This window comes from Acartia tonsa, chromosome 13 (assembly GCF_053477335.1).
Source record: "Acartia tonsa isolate MP-2025a chromosome 13, ASM5347733v1, whole genome shotgun sequence".
NCBI lineage: Eukaryota > Metazoa > Arthropoda > Copepoda > Calanoida > Acartiidae > Acartia > Acartia tonsa.
Window position 1 is genome coordinate 35,304,471 of NC_137272.1, and position 23,611 is coordinate 35,328,081.

At 33.0% G+C, this 23,611-nt stretch overlaps 1 protein-coding gene across 1 annotated transcript in view; it reads right to left on the reverse strand.

The window, feature by feature from the left end:
* mspo (M-spondin) overlaps window positions 1-23,611 on the reverse strand; it is a 57,101-nt gene that overhangs the window by 10,101 nt on the left and 23,389 nt on the right. The window contains exons 6-8 of the mRNA XM_080146447.1: window positions 15,038-15,088; window positions 1,524-1,628; window positions 105-190 (exon numbers count right to left, since the gene is read on the reverse strand). Of these exons, the coding sequence (XP_080002573.1) occupies window positions 105-190; window positions 1,524-1,628; window positions 15,038-15,088 (242 nt within the window). The remainder of the gene's footprint in view (window positions 1-104; window positions 191-1,523; window positions 1,629-15,037; window positions 15,089-23,611) is intronic.

Genomic DNA, 23,611 nt, shown 5'->3' on the forward strand with positions numbered 1-23,611 from the left:
TCAGACATTTATCTCCAATAGCATCCGAAAATCACATATCCCCAATATCTTTACGGACTGACTGACAGACAGATAAAACTTCACTACAAATACAATAATCTTACTTGAATACAACTCCTTGCGGGTTGGTTGGCCAGTTTGGCGAGGTAAATGTGAATCCGTTATCAGTGCCGCCATCTAACGGATCCAACTAAAAGTAAAATTAAATATTTAAATAATATTCGAAATAAATAAACCTATTTTGCTTGTTTTTTTGTGTATTGAGAGAAGTAGAATATATAGTATCTACTGCCTGGAGTCAGGTATCAAAGTTGGAGGCAAAATAGATTTTCCTCCAGTTTCCGAGTGAAGTATGCTATAAGGAGGAGGGGAGGACAGACACAGAGACAAAGATCCTTATACTTTATTATAGGGATAAATTCTGATAATTTTGTTTCATATTACAAATTCGAACACATGGAAAATACGGCAGTTGCCCTCAAAATACCTAGTGAATAAACCTTTCCCTTCTTTGAAATAAATTGAAAATAAGGGGACAGAGATAGTTTTTTTGTGTGCATAGGCGTCCAAGGGGGGGGGGGGTAATGGGGCGATTACCCCCCCCCCAAAATTTTTTTCATTTTTTCCCCCCCTAAAAAAATTTACACCCCCCCCCCCAAAAAAATAAAAGCTTGGACGCCCCTGTTTTTGTGTTTGTTTAATTTAGATCCAGTTATGTTATATAATACTGGGTAAAGGGTAGCCCTATACAATTTTTCCACCTCAGGAATAGGCCTCGCAGAAGGGCAACTGCAAGGATTAAACGCCCTCTGCATCTATTGCATAATATTGATTTTATACGATGGTAAGAACATTTCAATTAGAGTAAGAGATTGATTTTGTGTTTTTTTTTTATGAGAACTTTTTTGAAAGCCATTTTACCCCACTTATAGTTATCAGAATTTAATGATTGATGGCTTATTTTCTTCGTTTTTTAAGGCAATTAATAGAACAACAAAAAAATATTTCAGTTTTTATTTAAAAAGTACAGTAAAATCTAAAATTCAAAACTTAGGTGTCAACATCTAAAAATGGTTTTAGCGCATTTTTCTTATGCTTAAATAATCAACATTTTGCAAGAATGGCTGCTAAACACTTCAAAGTTAAGATATAGAACTAAAAATGTATACAAATATTATTAGGGACATGTACTAGAACATATCAAAGTTTGAAGGTCATATCTCAACCAGGGAGGGAGTACTGGCCCCCCAAAGTCGACTACAGAAAATCCATTTTTTTAAAGAAAAATGCGCTAAAACCATTTTTAAATGTTGACACCTAAGTTTTGAAATTTAGATTTTACTGTACTTTTAAAAAAAAAACTGAAATATTTTTTTGGTTTTCTATTAATTGCCTTAAAAAACAAAGAAAATAAGCCATTACTCATTAAATTCTGATAACTATAAGTGGGGTAAAATTGCTTTCAAAAAAGTTCTCATAAAAAAAACACACTGTACATGTAGATTTCTAGCATCAAATTTTACCTTAATCTGTAGAGTGTTGAGGAAATGTCCATTGGGGCAGAGATCCAGTGTATCAACACCAACAAACCAATCAGGAGAAGGAACAATCTTGGTCACCATGCTAACCTAAAAAGATCTAGTGTATCAACACCTACAAACTAATCAGGAGAAGGAACAATCTTGGTCACCATGCTAACCTAAAAAGATCTAGTGTATCAACACCGACATTTGGTTATATTACTGAATCTGTTTATGTTCAGTGTAATCTCGAAAACGTGTTCATATTTTTGGTTACCCCAGCCTTTAAAAGATTTGTCCTAAAGATAGATATATCCTCCCTATATTTTTAACAAGCGTGATCTATAAAGCTTAGGATCCCTCACACTGTCTGTCTGTATTGGGTTACACATACTTATTTAGAGTGACTCTATTTATTTATTCGTTCTAAATTTATAAAAAGAGAGAATGATAATTGGTAGAAAAAGGTAAAACCAACAGGCGAAAAAAATCTGCAATAATATTTGGGGGGCAAATGGAGATGTCGTCAATTTTACGATGTGTTGCCCCCCAACGACAGCTGAAAAACACGTATAGGTTTCGTGATTTATTTATATTTTTATTTATTAAATTCATTGTTGGTATAAGCTGGATAATTAGTCTTTATTTATTTTTGAGGCTGAGCCACTGAAAGCTTGAGACGAAGCCAATATCAGAAAAAGTGTACAGTTACGATAAAGAGGATAAAAATGAATAAAAAAAATAAAAGTTTTCTAACTTTAAGCTGCAAATTGCAGAAAAATGATTACTAGATTAGGATATCGCCAACTTTAATTAAAATGTCTTATATTAATATATTAATTCATTCGTTTATTCATTAAACAATTTTAAACCATTAAAATATTATTAAAAGTGCTTAAAAGAGGCCTCTTAAGGCTGTAAACTTGTAGCAGTATTTTAAATTTTTGATGACTGACTACAAGAATATGTGTATAAATTATAAAAGTGGCATATATTAATTATTTAATCAATTTTAGATTTGATTTTCTTTCTTATTTTCGCAAAGCGCTTATATATATAAATCTAGAGGGATACAAGGAAAAGGTAAATGTGAGATAAATTATTCTTTTCACTGATTTTAACGAAGAAAATTTGAAATACAAATTATCTTAAATTATCAAAAAACATACAAAATATGAGTTTTAGACATAAAAGTTGTTTCGAGCCGATATGTTTTCCATATGATGTTAATGTAAAACTAAAGCTTAAATGAAAATCAAAATTAAAGGATTTTTCAAATATTTTAGAGGATTTTTTTTATGTGAAAATATTTTCAGAAATATATCCCATTTACCAGGTTTTTAAATAAACACCTTTTTAAAATAAAAGCTTCTGTCTACAGGAGTGAAGATTAATTTATGCTACATTTACATATCCCTGTGTACATACTCTTACATTTAGAGTTCTCTTTTTGAATTTAAAATTAAATTATTTGATAATTATTCATAGAAATGTCAATTAAATGTCATAAATTCAAAATCAATTCATCAAAGTTGCTCTATTGCATGGCATACTCAAGCTTGTTCTATGCAAAAGGGGGAGGGAGGGAGGGGGGAGGATTATCATAGGAGGTGGGGGTTTTAAATCATTTACTCTTTCCCCCCATGGACGTCCGTGAAATTTTATTCTTAAAAGTAACTGAATGTCTGTCCGTCCGAGTGTATTTCTGTAGCAAATGTTTTGGGGAAGGATAGCTTCCAAGAGAAGTCACCCCTAGGAAAAAGTTGTTTACTTTTCATTTTTAAAACTAAAGTTAAAAGTAGAGGCTGATGATCTACACTACAGCTTCCCCTCATTAAAGAGCTCATGATTTTTCAGTATGGCAGAAAACAGGTTCGGATATTGATGGATTTTTTTCTCTCCAACTAATCCTACCGCAACAGTGTCTGAAAAAGGAGTGCGATTTCAAAAAGCGCGACTGTTATTAATAATTTGTCATATATATTTTGATGAACGCCTACTACTAAACAAAAGTAGTAAAATCTTTAAAAATTTTAGAACAGATAATAAATCGAATTAAATATTGATAAAAAATTCCACAGAATGGCTTCGAAACCGATTAATATTTGCTGCATTAGAACCGATTTTCAGCCATACTGAAAACTGTATAGTATTATAATAAGACAAGTGTCCAAGGATATTGAAATAAGAATAATAAATTAATACCATTTTGTTAGTTTTGTTAGACCCTCGGGGCGTATGGCGCGGGCTAAAAAAACTGGTTTATCTTATAAATTTTCATTTTAGTGTGACTTCATTGTGTTTTTATATCTATTATAAATCAACAAATCAGTAAAATCATGTTTTTGATGCATTTTGATATTGGGAATCTTCACTGAATACATGTCAGACGAACATCTTGATTAGAAGCATATAAGTTCCTATTTCCCCCTTAATGAAGCTGCTAATAACACCACGATATCAAGAGTAGCTGCGCTGCAACGTAGCGACGTTACTCCTTAATTCACTTTGTCCGTCTGTCTGTAAGTCTGTCAATCAGTCATTCCGCAAGGCTATGGAGAAAATGTTATTTTCTTAGCTGTTATTCAAAATAACTGACTGATTTTTTTTGTAAATATCCCCTATACTAATGAGCGACCAGTATGTAATTTACTTTGTCCGTCGTTCTGTAAGTCATGCTACAAAATATAAATATTTTGATATGTACCAAATGTTTGTTATTCTTGATTTTAATAAATGTTCTTTAGTGCTTTCAATTTAAGTTCCTGTTCATCACTGATACCCCCTCCCCTTTGTTAAACAAAGTGAAAAAATTGTGGGGGGGGGGGGTGTTCTTTCCTTTTGGCTACTCAGGATCTAATACAACCTGACCAAAAGTATTAAACAAACAAATTAGTGTAAAAGCGCCTACAATAAGCCTGGGGGGAATGTTTTGGCCAAGATACTAACACAATTTATTATCATACACTTATAACTTACAAACAAAGGTTGGTATGTTCTTTTTATATTTTAAGAATCACCCAGCTATGAATGTTTTAAAAATCTACATAAATATACAAAATGTCATCATGCTAATTTTAACACCTTTGTATATCCAAATTTTTTATAATTAATTCCAAAAGTCAATCCTTATTTAAAGAAATCAGGGCTCGGCAGCGACGCGTCAGCCGCGACTAAGCATCAAATCTAAATTTAAATTGTATGGATGATTTTTTTTAAAGAGGGATTGCTTGGGACAGTTTTTGACTTCCAGCTTTAAAATTTTTTTAAAAAGTAAAAGGTTGATGCGTGGCTGCCGAGCACTGATATAAATCATAATAATTTATTCAAAACTAAAATTTCTAAACAATAAATAACACGAAAGAAATATATGTAAATGAAAAGGTTATTCATGATTTAATTAAAAGATTAAATATTTGTGTAAACGTTTAGTCCAAAAGAAGCTCAGCAAGAAGATTAGGCATACAAGTTCAACAAATAGAGCTTTGCCTGTATTCGATTCTTTAACATACTTCTTTCTGAATAAATTTTAAGCTTACTATAAGACAGTATAAGATGTAATTTTACTGTTAAAATCTTAATATTCCGTCAAAATCTAGTAATGGTCGCTAAAGTTAGTCAAAGAATGTGAAAACTTTATTATAAAACTTTGGGGACTAGTGTAATAAACAGTCTAATGTCCCATCCCTCTCTGATTGTTAGTAACAGCTAACTACACAAGTCTGTGCTATAGAAAAGTTATATGTAACAAAGGATCTCGCTAACCGCTAAACCGATATGGTTTTCCTTTACAGAGTACCTACTCATAGGTCCTGGGAAGGTTTATAACTATTTTTAGAGAGGGTACAAACACCCTCACAAGTGAAATCGCCCCTAGAAAAAATAGACGCACATTTTTTTTTTGGTTTATGAATTTTTGGTTGACTTTACCGCCCCCAATCCTCCCCTCCCCCCCCCAAAAAAAAAAAGATTTCTTATCTTTTTCTTTTATAAACTGAAATAAAATTTAATCCCCCACCACATCGTGTGCCTCTAGAGGCCTCTAGTGGCGAAGCCGCTAGTTCTTATATAAAAGTAACAAGTATATTTGTCAATGTTTGCATGGCTGTCTTATTTGTTAACTTAACTATTTTTTATGTCATCCTTGTTTTAGACTAACTTTTAGTGGCTATTATGATCATTTTTTCCACTTTAATCTCACTCCCATCCGTTCAACCATGGTTTTTTACGACTTTTTACAGTTGAGTGATAGAAATCTTTGTGATAATTTTATAATTTTGGAATTGTTACTATTGTTGTATGCCATACAAGGTGTTCTCAAAACATATAGTCACCTTACAAAGCAGCCAAAATTTCTATGGTAATGAACTTTAAATAAATGAAGGGATGGGCAATAACGTCTAAAGTTGTGTGAGGGGGCTTTGGAGAGGGGGTAATACTTTCATTGATTAAATAACTCATGCTTTTTTGGGGGTGGGGGAATGGCCGAAAAATCTTTTTACTCTGTGGTTAAAATTTCCATAAGGGATGGGGGTTATAAAATATTTCATTTTCAAAAAGTTTGGGGAAGCCACCAAAAAATCTAAAATTTGTTAATTGGTTCTGATTCTAAATAAAAATATAATAATAGTAGTTTTTTGTAGGGTTGGTCTGTCCGTACATCAACTCTTTTTTAATTCAGGCATGTCATAATTGTCCTATCGCTTTCAAACTTTGCATGATGATACCTATAACAGACATAATGTTGTCATCCTTGTTTACTTAGTGATTTAATACTTTCATGATTTTTGCAGTTTTTTCATTTTTTTGTGTTGCTTTATAAGTACACCCACAATAACCCCAACATGGAAAACTTGTAAAAAAAAGTAATTCTAAATTAGATTGTGAAGTACTAGAGAACTTGTTGGCAGTGAGGGAGTGGGACAAGGACCAAACTGTGTTAAAATTGTGTCAAAAATTATCCACGTGACGTAATAAAATGAGATGGTAAAATTTTTCACCAATAATTTGAATCTATATAATTTTATCATCATTGGGGATAAACATCAATTTATAGGCCATTGTCTTATCCCTCTAAATCCCTGACTTTTAGGGAGTTTTTTTGTGGGGTAAATATATACTCAGTATAATAGTAATCCGAGATTGTACAGTAATTATTTAAAAAGTACAGAGGGTAAATAATCATTACAATACTGTTTCTCGTATTCATTCGAATCCGGTGGATAGGAACCGGTTCTCATCCATACGAAAAAACTATGTCTAGCATCGTTTTATATCCAGCTTTCAACGAATATAAAGATGTACAAACATAAGATTAAAACCAGTTTTTTTAGCAAGTGCCTTCGGCAACTCTGGGCTAAAAAAATTGGTCTTAATCTTATAATTGTACATTCTATATCCGCGGAAAGCCGTTTATAATACAATGCGAGAAATAACTATTCTAAAATTTGAATTATAATAATAGATATAGAAATTCACTTGGATTTATTTAGAGAATCTCGCATACCCTGAAAAAAATGTTTCTCCAAGCTGGCTAATAATATACCCTCAACCCACTTAACCTTTTTTTCTTTACCCCATCCTTTCCCCTTGCCATATAGGGAGGTATTAATCAATAAATGAAAACTATATCAGTAACCTAGATTAACGATAAAAATTCCCGAGTAACAATATCCACGTATTCTATATCCATTGAAATATTTAGGTTTTATCTCCTTGTAAAAAAAACTTTCAAATATTTTTAAACTCGAGATAAAATTCTGAATCTGTACAAAATGTGACCCAGAATTTACCTATCATCGTCTTAGTAGCTGTGTGGTCTTTCAAGCAGGGATCTAAAGGGATAAGGCAATGGCCAATAAATTGATGTACATCCCAAATGACGATGCACAAAATTACCCCTTCTGTATATTACAATTGATGGTTAAAAAGTTTGGACACTCAACCTAATGAACCAATCAATCAAGTTCAAGAAAAGTCCCCAAAGTAGTTAAGCCGACGAATAAGGAAACATTTTTATAAAATTTGGGGACTAGTATTATAAACAGCCCAATTTTCTCTCCCTTCCTCTCTTTTATCGCAATGTCTAATTTTTAAGTAGCTTTTAAGTAAGTTTTCCGTCCGGTCTATCATATTGATTGAGGCTAGATCTTAAACCTTAGCCTCTGGGATAGTGTGAGGAAATAAACACCCCAAAGAAGTTGTATCGAAAAAATAGAAAAGGGAGGGCTTTGTCAGCCGTTTTCCAGATCGTATCAGAGTTGCATACATGCAAACAAACAGATATACTTATTACTCAAATATCGATTGATATTTTTGAGTTACCATTATATTGACTTAAAATACAGCCTTATTGAGTCAGGCTACTAGATATAATTTGGCTAGCAACAGAAATAAATAATTGGACCCAGTCTACAAGACAAACATATTGAGTCAGGCTAGTAGATATAATTTATTTTGCAATTGCTATAGTTTGATAAAAAGATTTTGAACCAGCCTAGAAGACAGCTATATTGAGTCAGGCTATTAGATATAATTTAGCTAGCAATTACTATGGCTTCCTAAAAAGGTGAACATAAAAATTCAGGAAAACTTACCCATACTTTAATGGTATGTACAATTTATTCTTCAATTCTTATTATATCAAACAGAAACACAGACACCGATCATATTACTTTGATGTAAGGATCGAAATAATGTTGATAATATGTCAGTCGTGACCACTTTTTCTTAATGCTATTAGGCGACGTAAACTGTTAAAATTACAAGTCAACTTTCATAAGGATTGCTAAAACAACAAGGATGACAAATACGAAGCTCTAAAACAGTAGGACAAACGAATATTAACACTTGTAGAGTGTCAGAACATTTTTACTTGATAATAGAGATTCTTCGCTATTGATTTTGTACTTATTTGCAATAGGAGATTCTGGTAACGATTACAGCGATGTTATATCCTCTTAATTGTATTTTAAATTTACAATAATCCCAAAATCAAGTTTAAAATTGACAGGACAATTCTAACATGCCTATATTAAAGACAAGAGCAATCTATTGCGGACAGACAGACCTACCCTTGTTATGAAAAGGCTTTTAAAAAGTAAAGTGTCTATGTGACAATACGAGAACTATGGTGATCTTCTTCAAACAGGTGTAAAAATATTATTTTAAATAGTAAGGCAATGAATATAGAATACGTGGATATTGTGAGAGATTATTGCATACCCTAATAAAATATTTTTCCCAGGTGGCTAATATAGCGATAACCCCCTCCTCTCCCCTGACCAAGGAGGAACGTATTTACCAATATCTGAGGACTGTATAAGCAACCTAATTAATTGAAGACAAAAGTTACCCTGTCACAAAATTCATGTATTCTTAATCTTTATTGAAATAGTTTGCCTGTCTCCATAGGGGTTGCTAACAGAATTAATCTGATGAAAATAATCTTCAGTTGTTTCGAAAGATCAAAGTACCGACCGAGTACAGAACCCTCCTCCTCCCTTATTTTTGAAGTAAATTGAATGAGGGAGAACTTTTACTACATGTTCATTGTTCAACCCTGCAGGGCCTATACCTGCTATGCCTGCAACTCTGCGGGGCTACCAAACACTCAATATTACCTAACCTAATATACCACACGAAAAACTTCCACTATCTTCAAAACACTTTTTTTACTTTCAAAGATGTTTCAATCAAACTTAAAAATCATTTAGCATTTAAAGGAATGATAGCTAAAAGCTACATATTATGAGGGAAACGAATCTGTATGAAACACGACGTGTGGGTTAAAAAATAACTATTAATGGTTTATATTATCTTTTAATTTTCATTTTTATTACTATTATGTAATTTTTATGAAGGCTATAAGGATAAGGGATTCCGAAATAAAATATTCTTTCAAGCCCAAAGTAACATTATCATATATTCAAAGTGTGTAAAGTAGTAAGTTTTTTGAAAACAGTAAAAGTGTCTGACTATGACGTCAGAAAAAATTAACAATTAACCAATGAGAAGCCAGTATTCACAATGGTAAAATATATAGCGGCCTCTCATTGGTTAATTGTTAATTTTTTCTGACGTCATAGTCAGACACTTTTACTGTTTTCAGGTTTTTTTGTCTAAAGCTTAAGATCTTAATAACTATAACACCCATTGGGCCCTGTGATTGTTTTAGGCTATTTTATTTTTAAATCAAAATATTTCATAGCCCCAATTTCTACCCTTTCAAAGTCCCTAGATTTTTGGGGCGTAGCCGCTGGATCTTTAAGGAAAACTTCAACTAAAAAAGATTAACCAATTGATTTATTCCTGATTAATTTTATAGATAGGTGTAAAAATGTAAAAAAAAAGGATTATTACATCATAATGTATTAATATTTGAATAAATTTCGTATTTCTAAACTTGGCCATTTCCTCAAACCTCCTAATGGATCTCTTCCCACCCCCCCTTTCGTCTTATTTAGAAAACTATATACAGGGAGGAAGGGGACATTGGATTGGTTATTATACTAGTTCCCTTCCTGAAGTTTTATAATAACGATTTCTTTTTCTTTGCTTTAGAACCTAGGGGACTTTTATTGAATTTTAATTGGTGGGTTCATTTAGTTGAGTGTTCAAACGTTTCGAGCACTAATTGTAAGAAGAGGAATGGGATGTACATTAATTTATTGGCTATTGTCTTATCTCTTTAGAAAAAAGAACTGGTTTTTCTTTTCCACTTCTCCTCTCATACATCATTTCTATGACGTCATATCCTATTATATAAAGTAGTAATCGTTTTTTGTCTGTCCCGAATGATCTCGCTAATCGCTGAACTGATATTGTTCTCCTTTACAGTGAAGCTTCCTATAGGTCCTGGGAATGTTTTAAACTATTTTTGGGGAGGGTGTCTTCACCCCCCTCCCCCCAAAAATATTTTTATTTATTCTTTTGAAACTCAAACTTAATATTGGATGATGAGGTGGACTTTTCCCCCTCCTAACTTAAATCCCCTAGAGGCTTCTAGGGGCGTAGCCGCTAGTAGCATATATATTTTAGACACATTGTAAAGATTAAATTTTAGACCTGGATTTCTATAGAGCGTGACACTTATTAAATCTGCTGTTATGCCACATGCATGACATCAAGAGTAAGAGTAAGGGTAAGAATGCCTTTGCACGAAAGGGCGCATAGTAAGGACTTCTTTTCAAACGTTGAGTTATCAAAGGGTCAGTTATCTGTAATAGTTAAGCTGTTGATGCTCTAAAGGGGGATCACGTCAAGAAAACACAATATTTTATTTAGGGGTGTGTGTAAAGAACCTATTCAGTTTACGCCGACTTACGGAAATTTCATACTTCAGGTGATATATAAATTCCTTGAGGGGGCGAAAATTGTAATCCACTAACAATTCAAGAGATTATACCGTAAAAACTTTTAATATAAAATTTCCTTGTAAATATTTTTTTTTAAAACAATGAATAAAATATTTGATCAAAAATGAAGAAAAAAACGAACAATAAGAAAGAACTTTTTGGCGAACTTTATATAACATGATAAAAACGCAAAAATTGGCAAAAAAAAGTACGCAAAATGATCTGTATAAATGCAGAAATAAATTTTACTGGATGGACAGAAAAAAATTGAAATGTAAAAGAATATCTATGATACAAAGTACAATGATGTCTGTCCGTCCGTCTGAAGCTTAAGATTTCAGATCCCGATTAGATTCTAGACTTGTGGTGGTTTTAGGATATTTTCTTGGGGGGTGGGACACTCTGAACCCACCCCCCCCCCTCAAAAAAAAATCCCATCCTCCCCAAATTATTTGCAATAATTAAAACAATAAAATTTTGTCTCTTAACATTTGATTTTTTATTTTAATTTTAGTAATTTTTTTCTCTTTAAAAATGTATCCAATTATATAAAGTAGTTAGGTTTTTTTTCTGTAGCTTAAGATTCCGGTAACCACTGGATCGATTATATTTTGTAAAGGGAAGCTTTACATTTGACCCGGTATGGGTTTAGGCTATTTGTCTGCCCTTCCCTACCCCTTCGCACATAGATCCTCTAGATGCTAGGGGCGCAGTGGCTTCCCCATTAAATTCGTACTTTTTAAAACAGTGAAAATGAACTATTTATTTTCTAACTTTTATAAATGATTAAATTAATGGCCAATTTAACCAAAAAATTATTTAGATTCACGTAATTAACGAAATTAAAATCATAAAGAAAAAATCAATCTACGGAAAATCATATAGAAATATTTTTCCAGTATTGCTTTGAAACCGTTTTCAGCGGGGGACTGCCATTTACACATCCAGCAAATTTACAGTGGATGTGTTTTTGCCAGTGCAATGGATGTATTTATGACAAACTGAATTTTTACTGTATAAATGACAGTAAAATCGATTCTCATGCCATAAATACATCCAACACTGGCAAAAATACATCCAATGTTTCTATACATGTGTCAAAAATACATTTGACACTGGCATTTACACATCCATACTTTTTTAATTACTAGCGGCTTCGCCCCTAGCCTCTAGGGGCTTTGCCCCAGGAGGTATAATTACATCTTCTATTACTTACCCAGCAGAACGGATCGCAAATTTTTGCACCTACCCAGCAGGAAAACGTTTTCTCGATTAAATAACGAATTCGCAAAATTCGTAAAAAAAAATAGTCTAATGTTCTCAAGAAAATTACTACTGGTGCTGCTCATAGTCTAATGTGTTCTCAAGAAAATTATTTTTTTTTGGGGGGGGGGTAAATTTTCATTTTTGGGGGGGTTGGGGGTGTCCCACCCCCAAAGAAAATAGCTTAAAACCACCACAGGACCGATAGGTAGATACCCTGAAGAGTAGAATCCGATCGGTTCAGTGGTTACCAAGATCTTAAGGACAGACAGACGGACAGACGGTCAGACGGACAGACAGACATTGTTCTACTTTGTATTATAGATATGTCATAAATACATCCAACACTGGCATAAAAAAAATTATTCGTCACAAACTGTCTATGATACGATGCGATAAATAACTATTCAAATTTCAAGGTTGATTTTTTTGAGTTTTTTTAGTAAATAAACATTATATGTTTTTATGTTTGTTTTTCCATTAACAAGAATCCATTTAGATAAAAAGTTGATTTAAGTTTTAAATTTATGATATTACAGAGAGAAAAAAAAATATGCTATCTAATTTTTTATGACAAACAATATATTTTTAAAAGGATACTTATCATAAATTAAAATCTTTTCAGCTCAAAATCTTAGCGTAGGATGAAAACTGTCAGGGAAAAAGGGATATTCAAAAACAAATTGGATCTTGTGCAGTTGACGGCAAAATGTTATGGGATCGGATCGACTATCTTCTAAAGTATCTGAACTATAAAAGCTACTTGCATCCAAACGGCGGAACATTATGTTCGCACTTAATATTAACGGACAAAAGAAGACGAATAATCTGGAATTACCAATACTTAATAATGCACACTTATATCGTAGCCCATGTAAATTCGCGAAAAAGAATTATTTTATGCGTCTTTTCTTGAGGACAAAAAATATTATTGTTATAAAAATAACAGTAAAGTTTTATACATTAGTGATATAAAAAGACTGTCGGATATAGCCCTAGTTATATATCGAGTATGCGCACTTGCAAAACTATTTACTGTTCTTTTAGTCCCTGTAATACAAACATACTGTGTAATTTTTGGATGCGTTGAATATGCGATAAAATTTTCACTGCATATTATAACCAGGGATAAAGGGACAGAGCAATAGAGGATTAAATAATCTTTATCCCAATTTTTACCAAATGTCTTAAATAACCAACTTGGGATAAACATCCGTTATTTCATTATCATAAGTATTATTGGCTGGGACAGTAATTTAACACGTGAAGAAAACTGTTTTGGCTACGCCTATAACATTATATGTGTTAAAAAACTATTTTTATTAAGACAAAGTTTATTTGTGTTAGAAGCTCTTTATAGTGCCTCTAAAAAATGACGTCGTACAATACAAAGGACCAATGGTAGGCCAATATTCAAATTAAATTACTAATGACAGACCAGTATACATTTTGATTGGCCAATTACCAATTAATTGGTAGGACAGTATGACGTAATTTTTATAGGCACTATAAAAGCTTCCTTGTAAAAGATTAAAAGTTTTTTTTTCAGACGGTCTACCTCTACGCGGGATGCGTATTATGTCAGAAAATCCGTTAAGGGTTTTAGATGCCATTAAACTAATGTAATATTCAGATTCTATTAATTTGTCTAAACTTTGTAGGCAGCTATGAAATTTTGTAAACTTTACAAATACTTTTCAAGTTTTATCTTGTAGTGAAGCTACTCTATTATTTACTATGTCTGTCCTTTCAGCCAGTCTGTAATGCTAAGGGATAAATGTGATTTTCTTGGCTGCTAATAAAGATAGACAATTGAAGATTTAAGTGGAAATTAAGTTCATTTATGAAGTTAATTGGATTCTAAAAATACTATGTATTATATCATTCTATATACAAACAAGGATGACAACATCCATAAAAGCGAAGCTATGAAAAGGAAGGACAAACGAACATTAACATTTGCAAAATGTCAGAACTAAATAAGCAGAATATTAATGCATAAGTATAAACAAAATTGTATGTAAATTTGTTACAAAACTGCGTAAGTACATGCAACTGTTTAAGTACATACTTACATTGATAGGACTTGATTATAGAGATGCCACGCTTATAACATTGTACATTGTTGTAATAAGAATCAGTATACCAAAAATCAGATCAATAGGATAATTAGTTCACATAAAAATTAGTTGGTAAAAAATCCAAAAAATCAACATTTTTAAAATGGACGTAAGGACATTCTGGTAATGATTATAAAGTTGCTACGCTTTCTAACCGTACCTAATTACTACAGGAATCACCATGCAAAGTTTGAAATCGATATGTCAATTCTAACATGCCTAAATTAACGAAAAAAGCTATCCGTGACGGACGGACGGACGAACCGACCCTAAATATAGAAAAGCTTCGCTTTTAAAAATCAAGATGCAAAATCATGTTGGTTTTGTAGCTCAGTAGATAATCAAATAAAAACAAATTTTTGCTCACATACTGACAGACAGAGTTAGGGAAGGTGAGCTTTATTGATTCCAAATGATGAACAACAAAATTACCCTTTCTGTATATTAAAATTGTTTGTTTGGAAAGTTTTGACACTACCAGTTTGTAACCAACCAATCAAAATACATAAATTTTTTTAGCCAACAAATAATATAAAGTGCTTGAAAATCGTTGGGTACCAATATAATTCACACTCGAATGCCCTCCCTCCCCCATCCCCCTGAGCTGGATCTTTAAATCATTTCAATGGTGCGCCAAATCGGGGTGAGCCAACTTTCCACCAATGAGAGCACAGCATTTTACGAAATGCCAAGCTGTGATTGGCTGAAATTCGGCGCACCCCGATTTGACGCACCATTGAAATGATTTAAAGATCCAGCTCTGATAATAAAATTTTACCTTTGTATGGTTGCCATCAACAAATATGGAGGCTTCTGAAGATCCCACTCCCTGAGTTTTCAATCAATCAATCAATTACAAATTTTATGTGTTGATGTAGTTGTAGATTATCAATTTGGTCAGGTGAGAATTCCGTATACAGGTTCACATCTATTCTATACATTGTTTTGTCCGTCTGTCTGTCTGTCATGCTTCAAAAAACTTATTTGTTTCTTTGAGATTTCTCTCGTTTTGTGCTTTCTTAACACAACTGAACATCTGCACTGTAAGTCACTTTGTCTATTTGTATTTAACATTATTTTAATCGTGCTTCGCTACTTATGGATGTTGTTTTCATTGTTTTTTAACAAATTATCTTCCATTTTGTAAAAGTTGATATAAAGTCAGATAAACTACTAAGTTTAGATCTGAGGTAGCTTTTCTCCTTATTAAAACAAACTTTTTACAGAATTACTTACAGCATAGAATAAGGAGGACTTACAGATAATTTAACAAGAATAACAATATCAAGAAAAGCACTGGCAAAGCTTAAATTTGGGACAGTCGGGAAAACGAACGTTAACAAATGAATAGTGAGAGCATTTTAAATTTCTAATCAATAGAATATCACTTTAAATTATGAACAATAATTCTATATATATTATAATATCTTATTGTTTCAGGAATCATTTTTTATCAACATGCTCAAAACAAACGCATTGACTTTCTGGTATAAACTAATTATGTAATTGATAGGCTGATAAAATTATACCCTATCGTAACAGACATATCATTATGCAAGGTTTGGGATATAAGAGCGATTATGACACGTCTAAATTATGAAGAACAGAGCTAGACTGACGGACAGACTGACTGACAGACTAACGGACAGACTGACTGACTGAAAATATTTACTTTTAAAAATTAGCCATACTTGTTTTGTTATGAGTAAAAAACTTGTAATCTTTAGTTAACTATATAGTATATTGTTTAAGCCTTGAAGTGAAAGGCAGGGATCTAATTCTAAAGGGATAAGACAATGGGTGATAAATTACCCCTCTGTAGAAAAAAAGTATTGGTTGAAACGTTTATATACTACTTTTTAACTAACCAATGAAAATTCAGTAAAAGGAATTAAAGTTTTTGTGGCAATGAATAAGATAACTTAATTATAAAAATTATTGGGTATCAATGTTTTTTACAGTCCAATGTCCCTTTCCTCCCCGAGGAAAAGGTCAAAATAACAATAACGCTTAATTTATGTTGATGTGGGGAGGGGGGAAGTTGACCCCCCCCCCCATTTATACTTTAATTTTTAAAAAGAAATTATAACATTTAGGGCGGGTCATTTTTTCTGGGGTTTTCTTAAAAAAGTGTGGGTACCCTCCCCCAAATTGTTTAAAACCTTTCCAGGACCTATAAAAGCTTAACTGTATAGAAGAACCATATCGGTTCAGCGGTTAGCAAGATCCTTCGGTACAAACAGACAGACAGAATTAGGTTGTTCCTATTAAACTACTTTTGCTTTACAAATTATGAATGATGTCATTCTTGTTTTGTACTTTATTTGAGTTTTTTTAAGTTTTCTTAATATTTGAATACTTTCTAATATTAAATTGTGGGTCAAAAAGTTTTTTATTGAAAACACAAAGAAATTAAAAATTTATAATTATTTTCAATAAATAATACATTTATATCAATAATACAAAGTAGTACGATGTCTGTCTGTCTGTCTGTCTGTCTGTCTGTCCGTCCGTCCGTCCGTCTGAAGCTTAAAATCTCGGTAACCACTGAACCGATTGGATTCTACTCTTGAGGGTATATACCTATTGGTCCTGTGGTGGTTTTAAGCTATTTTCTAGGGGGGTGGGACACCCCTAAACCCCCCAAAAATAAAAAATCCTCCCCCCCCCAATTGATTTTTTTTGATGAAGTATAGTTTGAAGATGATGAAGAATAATTATAATTATTATTTTTTGATGATGTATAATTATAATTTGATGAGGATGAAGATCCATCACATGTACTACATTTATTTTTTAATTACCTCTTGGGGCAAAGCCCCTAGAGGCTAGGGGCGAAGCCGCTAGTATAGAATAAAGCTACTATATAACTAGAGATTGCCTGTCTTTGTGACTAAATCACTACAAATTATGCAAAGAAAATGAAGCATTTCGCTTGCAAATTAGTTCAAACCTTCTAGAAGCGTCCCTGAAAAGCACATGTCAATTAGTCTAACTGTTTTCAAATAATCATACAAAAAAAACACTTATTCATTAATAAAAGTAACAAAATGTCTGTCTGCCTGTCGTTGTGTAGCCTAATTTCTCACTAAATGCTGGATCGATATGGTTCTCCTTTACATTTAGTTCCTTATAGGTCCAGTAAAGGTTTATAATTGGGAGGATACCTCGAAAAAGAATTTGCCCCACAAGGGGGCGCGGCGTAGCATAATATTTAAAAGCTGCTAGTATAAAATAAATCCTTATACTAAAGTAACATTATGTTTTTTTGTGTGTCTGTGTATCTGTACCGAAGGATCTCGCTAACCGCTGAACCGATCGGGTTCTCCTTAACAGGGTAGATTCTCATATGTCCCGGGAAGATTTTTAACTATTTTGGGGGAGGGTACAACCACCCTCCCAAGAGAAATGGCAAAAAAATCGAAAATTTTAAAAATATATGGGAGACTTCAACGTAACATAAAGAGAATTATCGTAACATAAAGAAGTAACGTAAAAACTTTAACAAATAAAAACATCTAAAGCGCCACTAGAGGCCTCTAGGGGCGTAGCCATTAGTCTAAAATAATGGATATAGAACATAGAATACGGCTGGCTAATATAATGATACACCCGGATGCGCATCGCATTTGCAACCTAAATTAACGACAAAATTTCCCCTCTCATATTATCCACATATTGCTAGAATAATGGTATAGGTTTTTTTTAAAGCATCGTATTATAGACAGCTTTCTGTGGATATCAAAATGATACGATAAGCGTCAGTTTTGAAAGACTCAAGGGGCCGAAGGTACGGTCTAACAAAACTATTATTAATATTATGATTTTTATTTTAACATTCGTGGAAAATTGTCTGTTATATGATAAATGAATTTTCAATAAGGTTATAATCCAGCGATTTTGAAGCCATACTGAAATAATCTAAGTTTTGTAGAAACTAACTAGCGTGTCAAATATTGCACTTGAAATCTTTTTGTTTTTCTATTTGAGTACATAAATATCATTTAGATATTTATTATAGACCAACAATTCTTATGTAAAGTAACAGAATGTTCATCTGTCTATGTATGTGTCTGTCTATAACGAAGAATCTCGCTAACTGCTGAACCGATATGGTTTTCTTTTACAATATTAGCTTTAATAGGTTCTATTTTAATGAAGGGTACCACCATCCTCCCAATAGAAATCTCCACTAATATCTTAAGTGCCCCTAGAGGCCTATTCAGGGACGATTCCGCTAGTATTATGTTTGAGAGTAACCTATATACTAAAGTGATTGGATGTCTCTCTGTATGTTCTCTAAGATATCGTAAACAGCTAAACCAATAGCAAAAACTGTTATCCATAGAATTAAGGAAGCAAATTTCTATTTTATAGTACAATAAAAAAAATTAGTAAAAGACACAATAAATTCGATAATAAAGCTTTTTTTTATGGAATACGGATTAGTTATTTATCTCATCGTATTATAGACAGCTTACCGCCATATTAAAATTGATAATTTCAATATTAATTTTAGAATTATAAGCCCAGAGGGGCCGAAGGTCCAGGCCAACAAAACTGTTATTAATATTGTGATTTTTTACTTTGTTATTTGAAAAATTGTCTATAATAATACGATATATGATTCTTCAGCATGGCTAAGAACAGGTTCTAATCCAGCGGATATTAATCGGCTTCAAAGCCATACTGGAAAGCTAAACATAGATCTAGGTTGAATCTCTTTTACATTTAGTAAGAAATAGTAGAAAAAGATAAAACAGCTATTAAAAGTTTAGATTGTTTAAACAATATTTCGTTGCAAATTAGGATTAGAAAAAGAAAAACATGTCCTTACCCGGGAGGGAGAGGTCATTGGGCTGTTTATTACACTATTCTCCAAAGTTTTGTATTAAAGCTTTCTAATTCTTTATTTAAAAACTATGGGGGCATTTATTGTTATATGATAAGTTAGTGATTGATAAGTGTCCAAATGTTTCAACCACTAATTGTAATCTACAGAAGGGATACTTTGTGTATCAATATTGAAGATGTACATCAATTTATCGGCCATTGTCTTATCCTTTAGATCCCTTTCTCTTTGTCCTTTCTTTTCCTTAACAATTATTTTATTTTACAAACTGCCGGCTTCGCCCATAGTTTTGAAGATTTTACTGCCAGGGTACAAGAAAATAGCCTATAATTCCTAAAATTAGGGTTGACAATCCGTCCAATTTTTGGACCGGATTCGGATTCTTACAAAAATCCGCCAAAAAATCGGATTAATCCGTGGATTCCGAATTCTTATTTTTTGACGGATTCCGGATTCCGTATTCTAGCAATATTTTAAAAGGCCTTTTAATAAATTTAGGGATTAAATTTTACCGGGTACTGGGTAGAATATAAAGCTGCGTTTTTTTCTCATATTTTCACAGTAGCTTTTTTATATTTCTAGACCCTACAGCGGCTATTTTCTAACTCTTGCTCAACCTAACCTAACCTAAAATAAGCAAGAAAAGCATCTGTAAAATATACAGACCAAAAAATCCCAAGACGCTGACTTTAGCATAACAATTAAGAATCCGAATCCGCTATTAAAATAACGGATTCCGGATTCGTATTCTGGATTCCAAAATTGTCCAAAAAAGGACGGATTCTGGATTTCGGATTCGGATTGCCAGCCCTACCTAAAATATATATGGGAGGCTCAATACAAAGCTTTAAGATGTCTAAAATGGCATATCTACAAATTATATTAAAATAACTGCTGCAAAAATAGCTTTAATACCTTTATGCTTAAATAATATTGGTAGATTGTTTTCCTGTCGTTAACTTTAGGTAGCTTCGCTCGTAACAGACATAATTATTTTGTTTTGTAGCGAAGCTACTCTATAATTCACTTTGGGGGAAATGTTATTTTCTCGGCTGCCATAAAATATAGACAGCTGAAATTTTTAGTGAAGATTGCTATGGTATATGCATATACAATCTATACATTTGTCTATCGATCATGCTTCAAAAATGTAGACGTTATCTTTTAAGGTTTCGTGATTTATTTGGAGTTTTTGCATATTCTCTTCCTTTTTTTCATTGTTGTGAGAACTGAACATCTGCTCTACAACTCACTGTGTCTGTTTGTCCTTGCCATTATTTCTTTTGTGCTCCGCTACTTCCCAATGGTGTCATCCTTGTCTTTAACATATAGACAAATGGACGCCTAGACATAACAAGTACAAAAATTACAAATTGTTCAAGCTAAACTTTGATCTACTATTATATCGACATAATCAAAGTAAATATAAGTAAGAGGTACATTATATTTTCATACAATGTCGTCGAAGATCAGTCATGGCCAATTTTAAGCAGCAAATCTACTCTTTATATGTTTTTGTTCTTTAGTTTGTCTATATGTCTAAATGGTGGTTACACACAACAATTCAAAACATAAAAAAATGAAAATACGCAATGAAACGCCAATAGCACGACATCTTTCGGTGAATGTGTGTTAAACGGGATATGAGAAGCAAAAAAAATCTTATATTCCACATATGGCCTTGCGACAGGGATTTTCAAGGATGGATAATAAATTGATGCATGATACTTAGTTTATAGACTAAATTACCTCTGTAGTTTAAAATTATTGGTTTAAGAGTTTGACAGTACAAGTTTCAAAACAACCAATCAAAATTTAACTCAAAGTTTTATAGTTAAGGATTAAAACAACTTTTTTATAAAACTTTGGGTGCCAGTTAAATTTAAAGTCAAATGTTCATTTTTTCTAGAGAAGAACACTCCGAGGAGAGTGGATGTATCTTCCCCAAAAATAGTTATAAACCCTCCCAGGACCAATGAGAACCTACATTGCTACACATCGGTTCAGTGGTTACCGATTTCGTTCAGTTCATTCAAACAGACATCCCGATATTTATGTATAAGGACAGTATGTCATTGTCAACATAATACTTCCATGTTTAACACTGATCCCATATTGAAGTATGTGCCTTTACTTTAACATTGTTATCTTTCAAAACATGGATAGAACAATGGATATAGAATACCTGGATATCGAGACAGGTTGCTAATATGGTCCTCAGATTTTGGTAGATACGTAAGGGGAGGGGATGAGGTTAAGTCATTAAAGGAGTGGGGATGGTATGAATCATTATATTAGCCAGCTGTGAGAAACATTTTATAAGGGTATTTCCATTGATAGAAGACGTTGTCACATCAAATGCACAAAGTTTTATAAAGATGAAGATGAAAATGATAGCGCAATAACAAAAAAATAACAGTTTCCCTCAAAGTGCATAGTCAAGCAGGGAACCTCCTCCCCCTTAAAGTTGGAAATAACTTAGAATTACGAGAAGTATATTAGTTTAGGCCAGGTTAGTTTAGGTTTTATTGAATACAGGGTAGCCCTGCAAGGTTAGGGCACCTTTAGGGTTTTGGCCCCAGAGGAGTCAAGCATTAAGAAAAAAAACTTTCTCCCTTTATTTTCAACTAGCGGCTACGCCCCTAGAGGCCTCTAGGGAGAGTTGAATTTTATAACCCAATTTCTTATTTAAGATTTTAAAAGAAAAAGTAAAAAAATGCCCCCCTCCCCATTATTTTTAATTTTAGTTAAAAAAAAAATTTTAAAATTTTTTTTTGGGGGGGGTTATTTTTAAGGGGTTGGGGGTGTCCCACCCCCCAAGAAAATAGTTATAAACCTTCCCGGGACCTATGAGAAGCCCGATCGGTTCAGCAGTTAGCGAGATCCTTCGATAAACACAAACACACAAACAAACAGACAAACAGACAAACAGACAAACATCCTGTTACTTTAGTATAAGGATTTGATTAAAAGATAATGGAAGGGGTTTCTGTACTCGCTAGGCACTTTAGGAAAAGAACTAAAAGCTGATAATCATGTGCTCAATATTATCAACCAATGGGATTGGTCGACTCTCCTAGGGGCGTAGTCGCTGGTAGTTTAAATAACAAGAGAAGGCAAACGGTAACAGTGAATATAAAAGACCTCCGTGATATACGTCGTACTTTTTTAATTGTACCAACTTATATGTGTAGGATTAAAGATTAGCGTACCTACTCTTTACTCTAAAAGAACGAATATCTTTTAAGAATTAACAATTAATTGCAAAAGCATTATCTGTACTGTATGTTGATATGATAAGAACACGAAAATTTGAGAGTATAAAGATTTGGTCCCATTTTCAAGGAAGCTCATTATAAATTTTATTTTGGCTATTTTAGTCTTAAAGGCTAATATACTGCCCTTCCTTCCCTAGATGCTAAGTACTCTATTTAATGTTACTGTGTGAAATGAAAGGATTTGTATGATTACGCATTTTGGATAAGTTTATCCTTGTCAATAGCGAAGCTATTATAAATATTTAGGTATGTTCGTGCGTTTGACAGAAAAACACTCTCTACGCAGGTTTTTTCAAGACACGATCAAAATACACCAACCAACAAACAAAAAACAGCGCATCATGAGATCTAATAGAAAAATTTGTGTTACACTTGTTAATTAACATATTAAAGTTGAATGTTGTTTTTCAAAAGTGAGTGAATATAAAATATTGTTAGAGAATCTACAATATGCCAATAGAATATTTCTCCTAGCTGGCTATATAACCCCAAAAGCACCCCAACCCCCTTAAGACTTTTCCCCTCCCCTGACCATAAAGGAACGCATTAGCAACCTAAAGTCTCTTGTCAAAATATCCACGTATTCTAAATCCTTTATCATGCATGTACTACCGGCTACGCCCCCTAGAGGCCTCTAGGGGCACTTGAGGAGAAGAGAGTCGAATTTAATAACCCAATTTCTTATCTTAGATTTAAAAAAAAAAAGTTTTAAAAAATTAGGGGGGGGGCGAAATTTTTTTTTTGGAAGGGGGGTTCATTTCTTGGGGGTGTTGGGGGTGTCCCACCCCCCAAAAAATAGTTATAAACCTACCCGGGACCTATGAGAAGCTACCCTGTGAGGGAGAACCCGATCGGTTCAGCGGTTAGCGAAATCCTTCGGTACAGACAGAAAAACAGATACACAGACACACAGACAATCAAACCAACATCCTGTTACTTTAGTATAAGGATTGTTGCTGCGCCCTTTACGCGCACATAGCTGTCCTCGTTGAATTGTGCAGATTTTGCATTGATGCTTATCCACATTCGTTAAATGAAATTCAAACAAAAGATAGGCATATTTTATACTACAAAGGATTAAGGATTTACAGGGTATCATCCAATAATTTCAAGTAGTTTTTGTCTGCAGCAAAATTGCTTGTTATAATTAGTTGTACTTTTCAGAGTTTTATAAATGTCCAAGGGTGGTTATAGGCAATTTCACTAAACTTTCCGGCCTCCC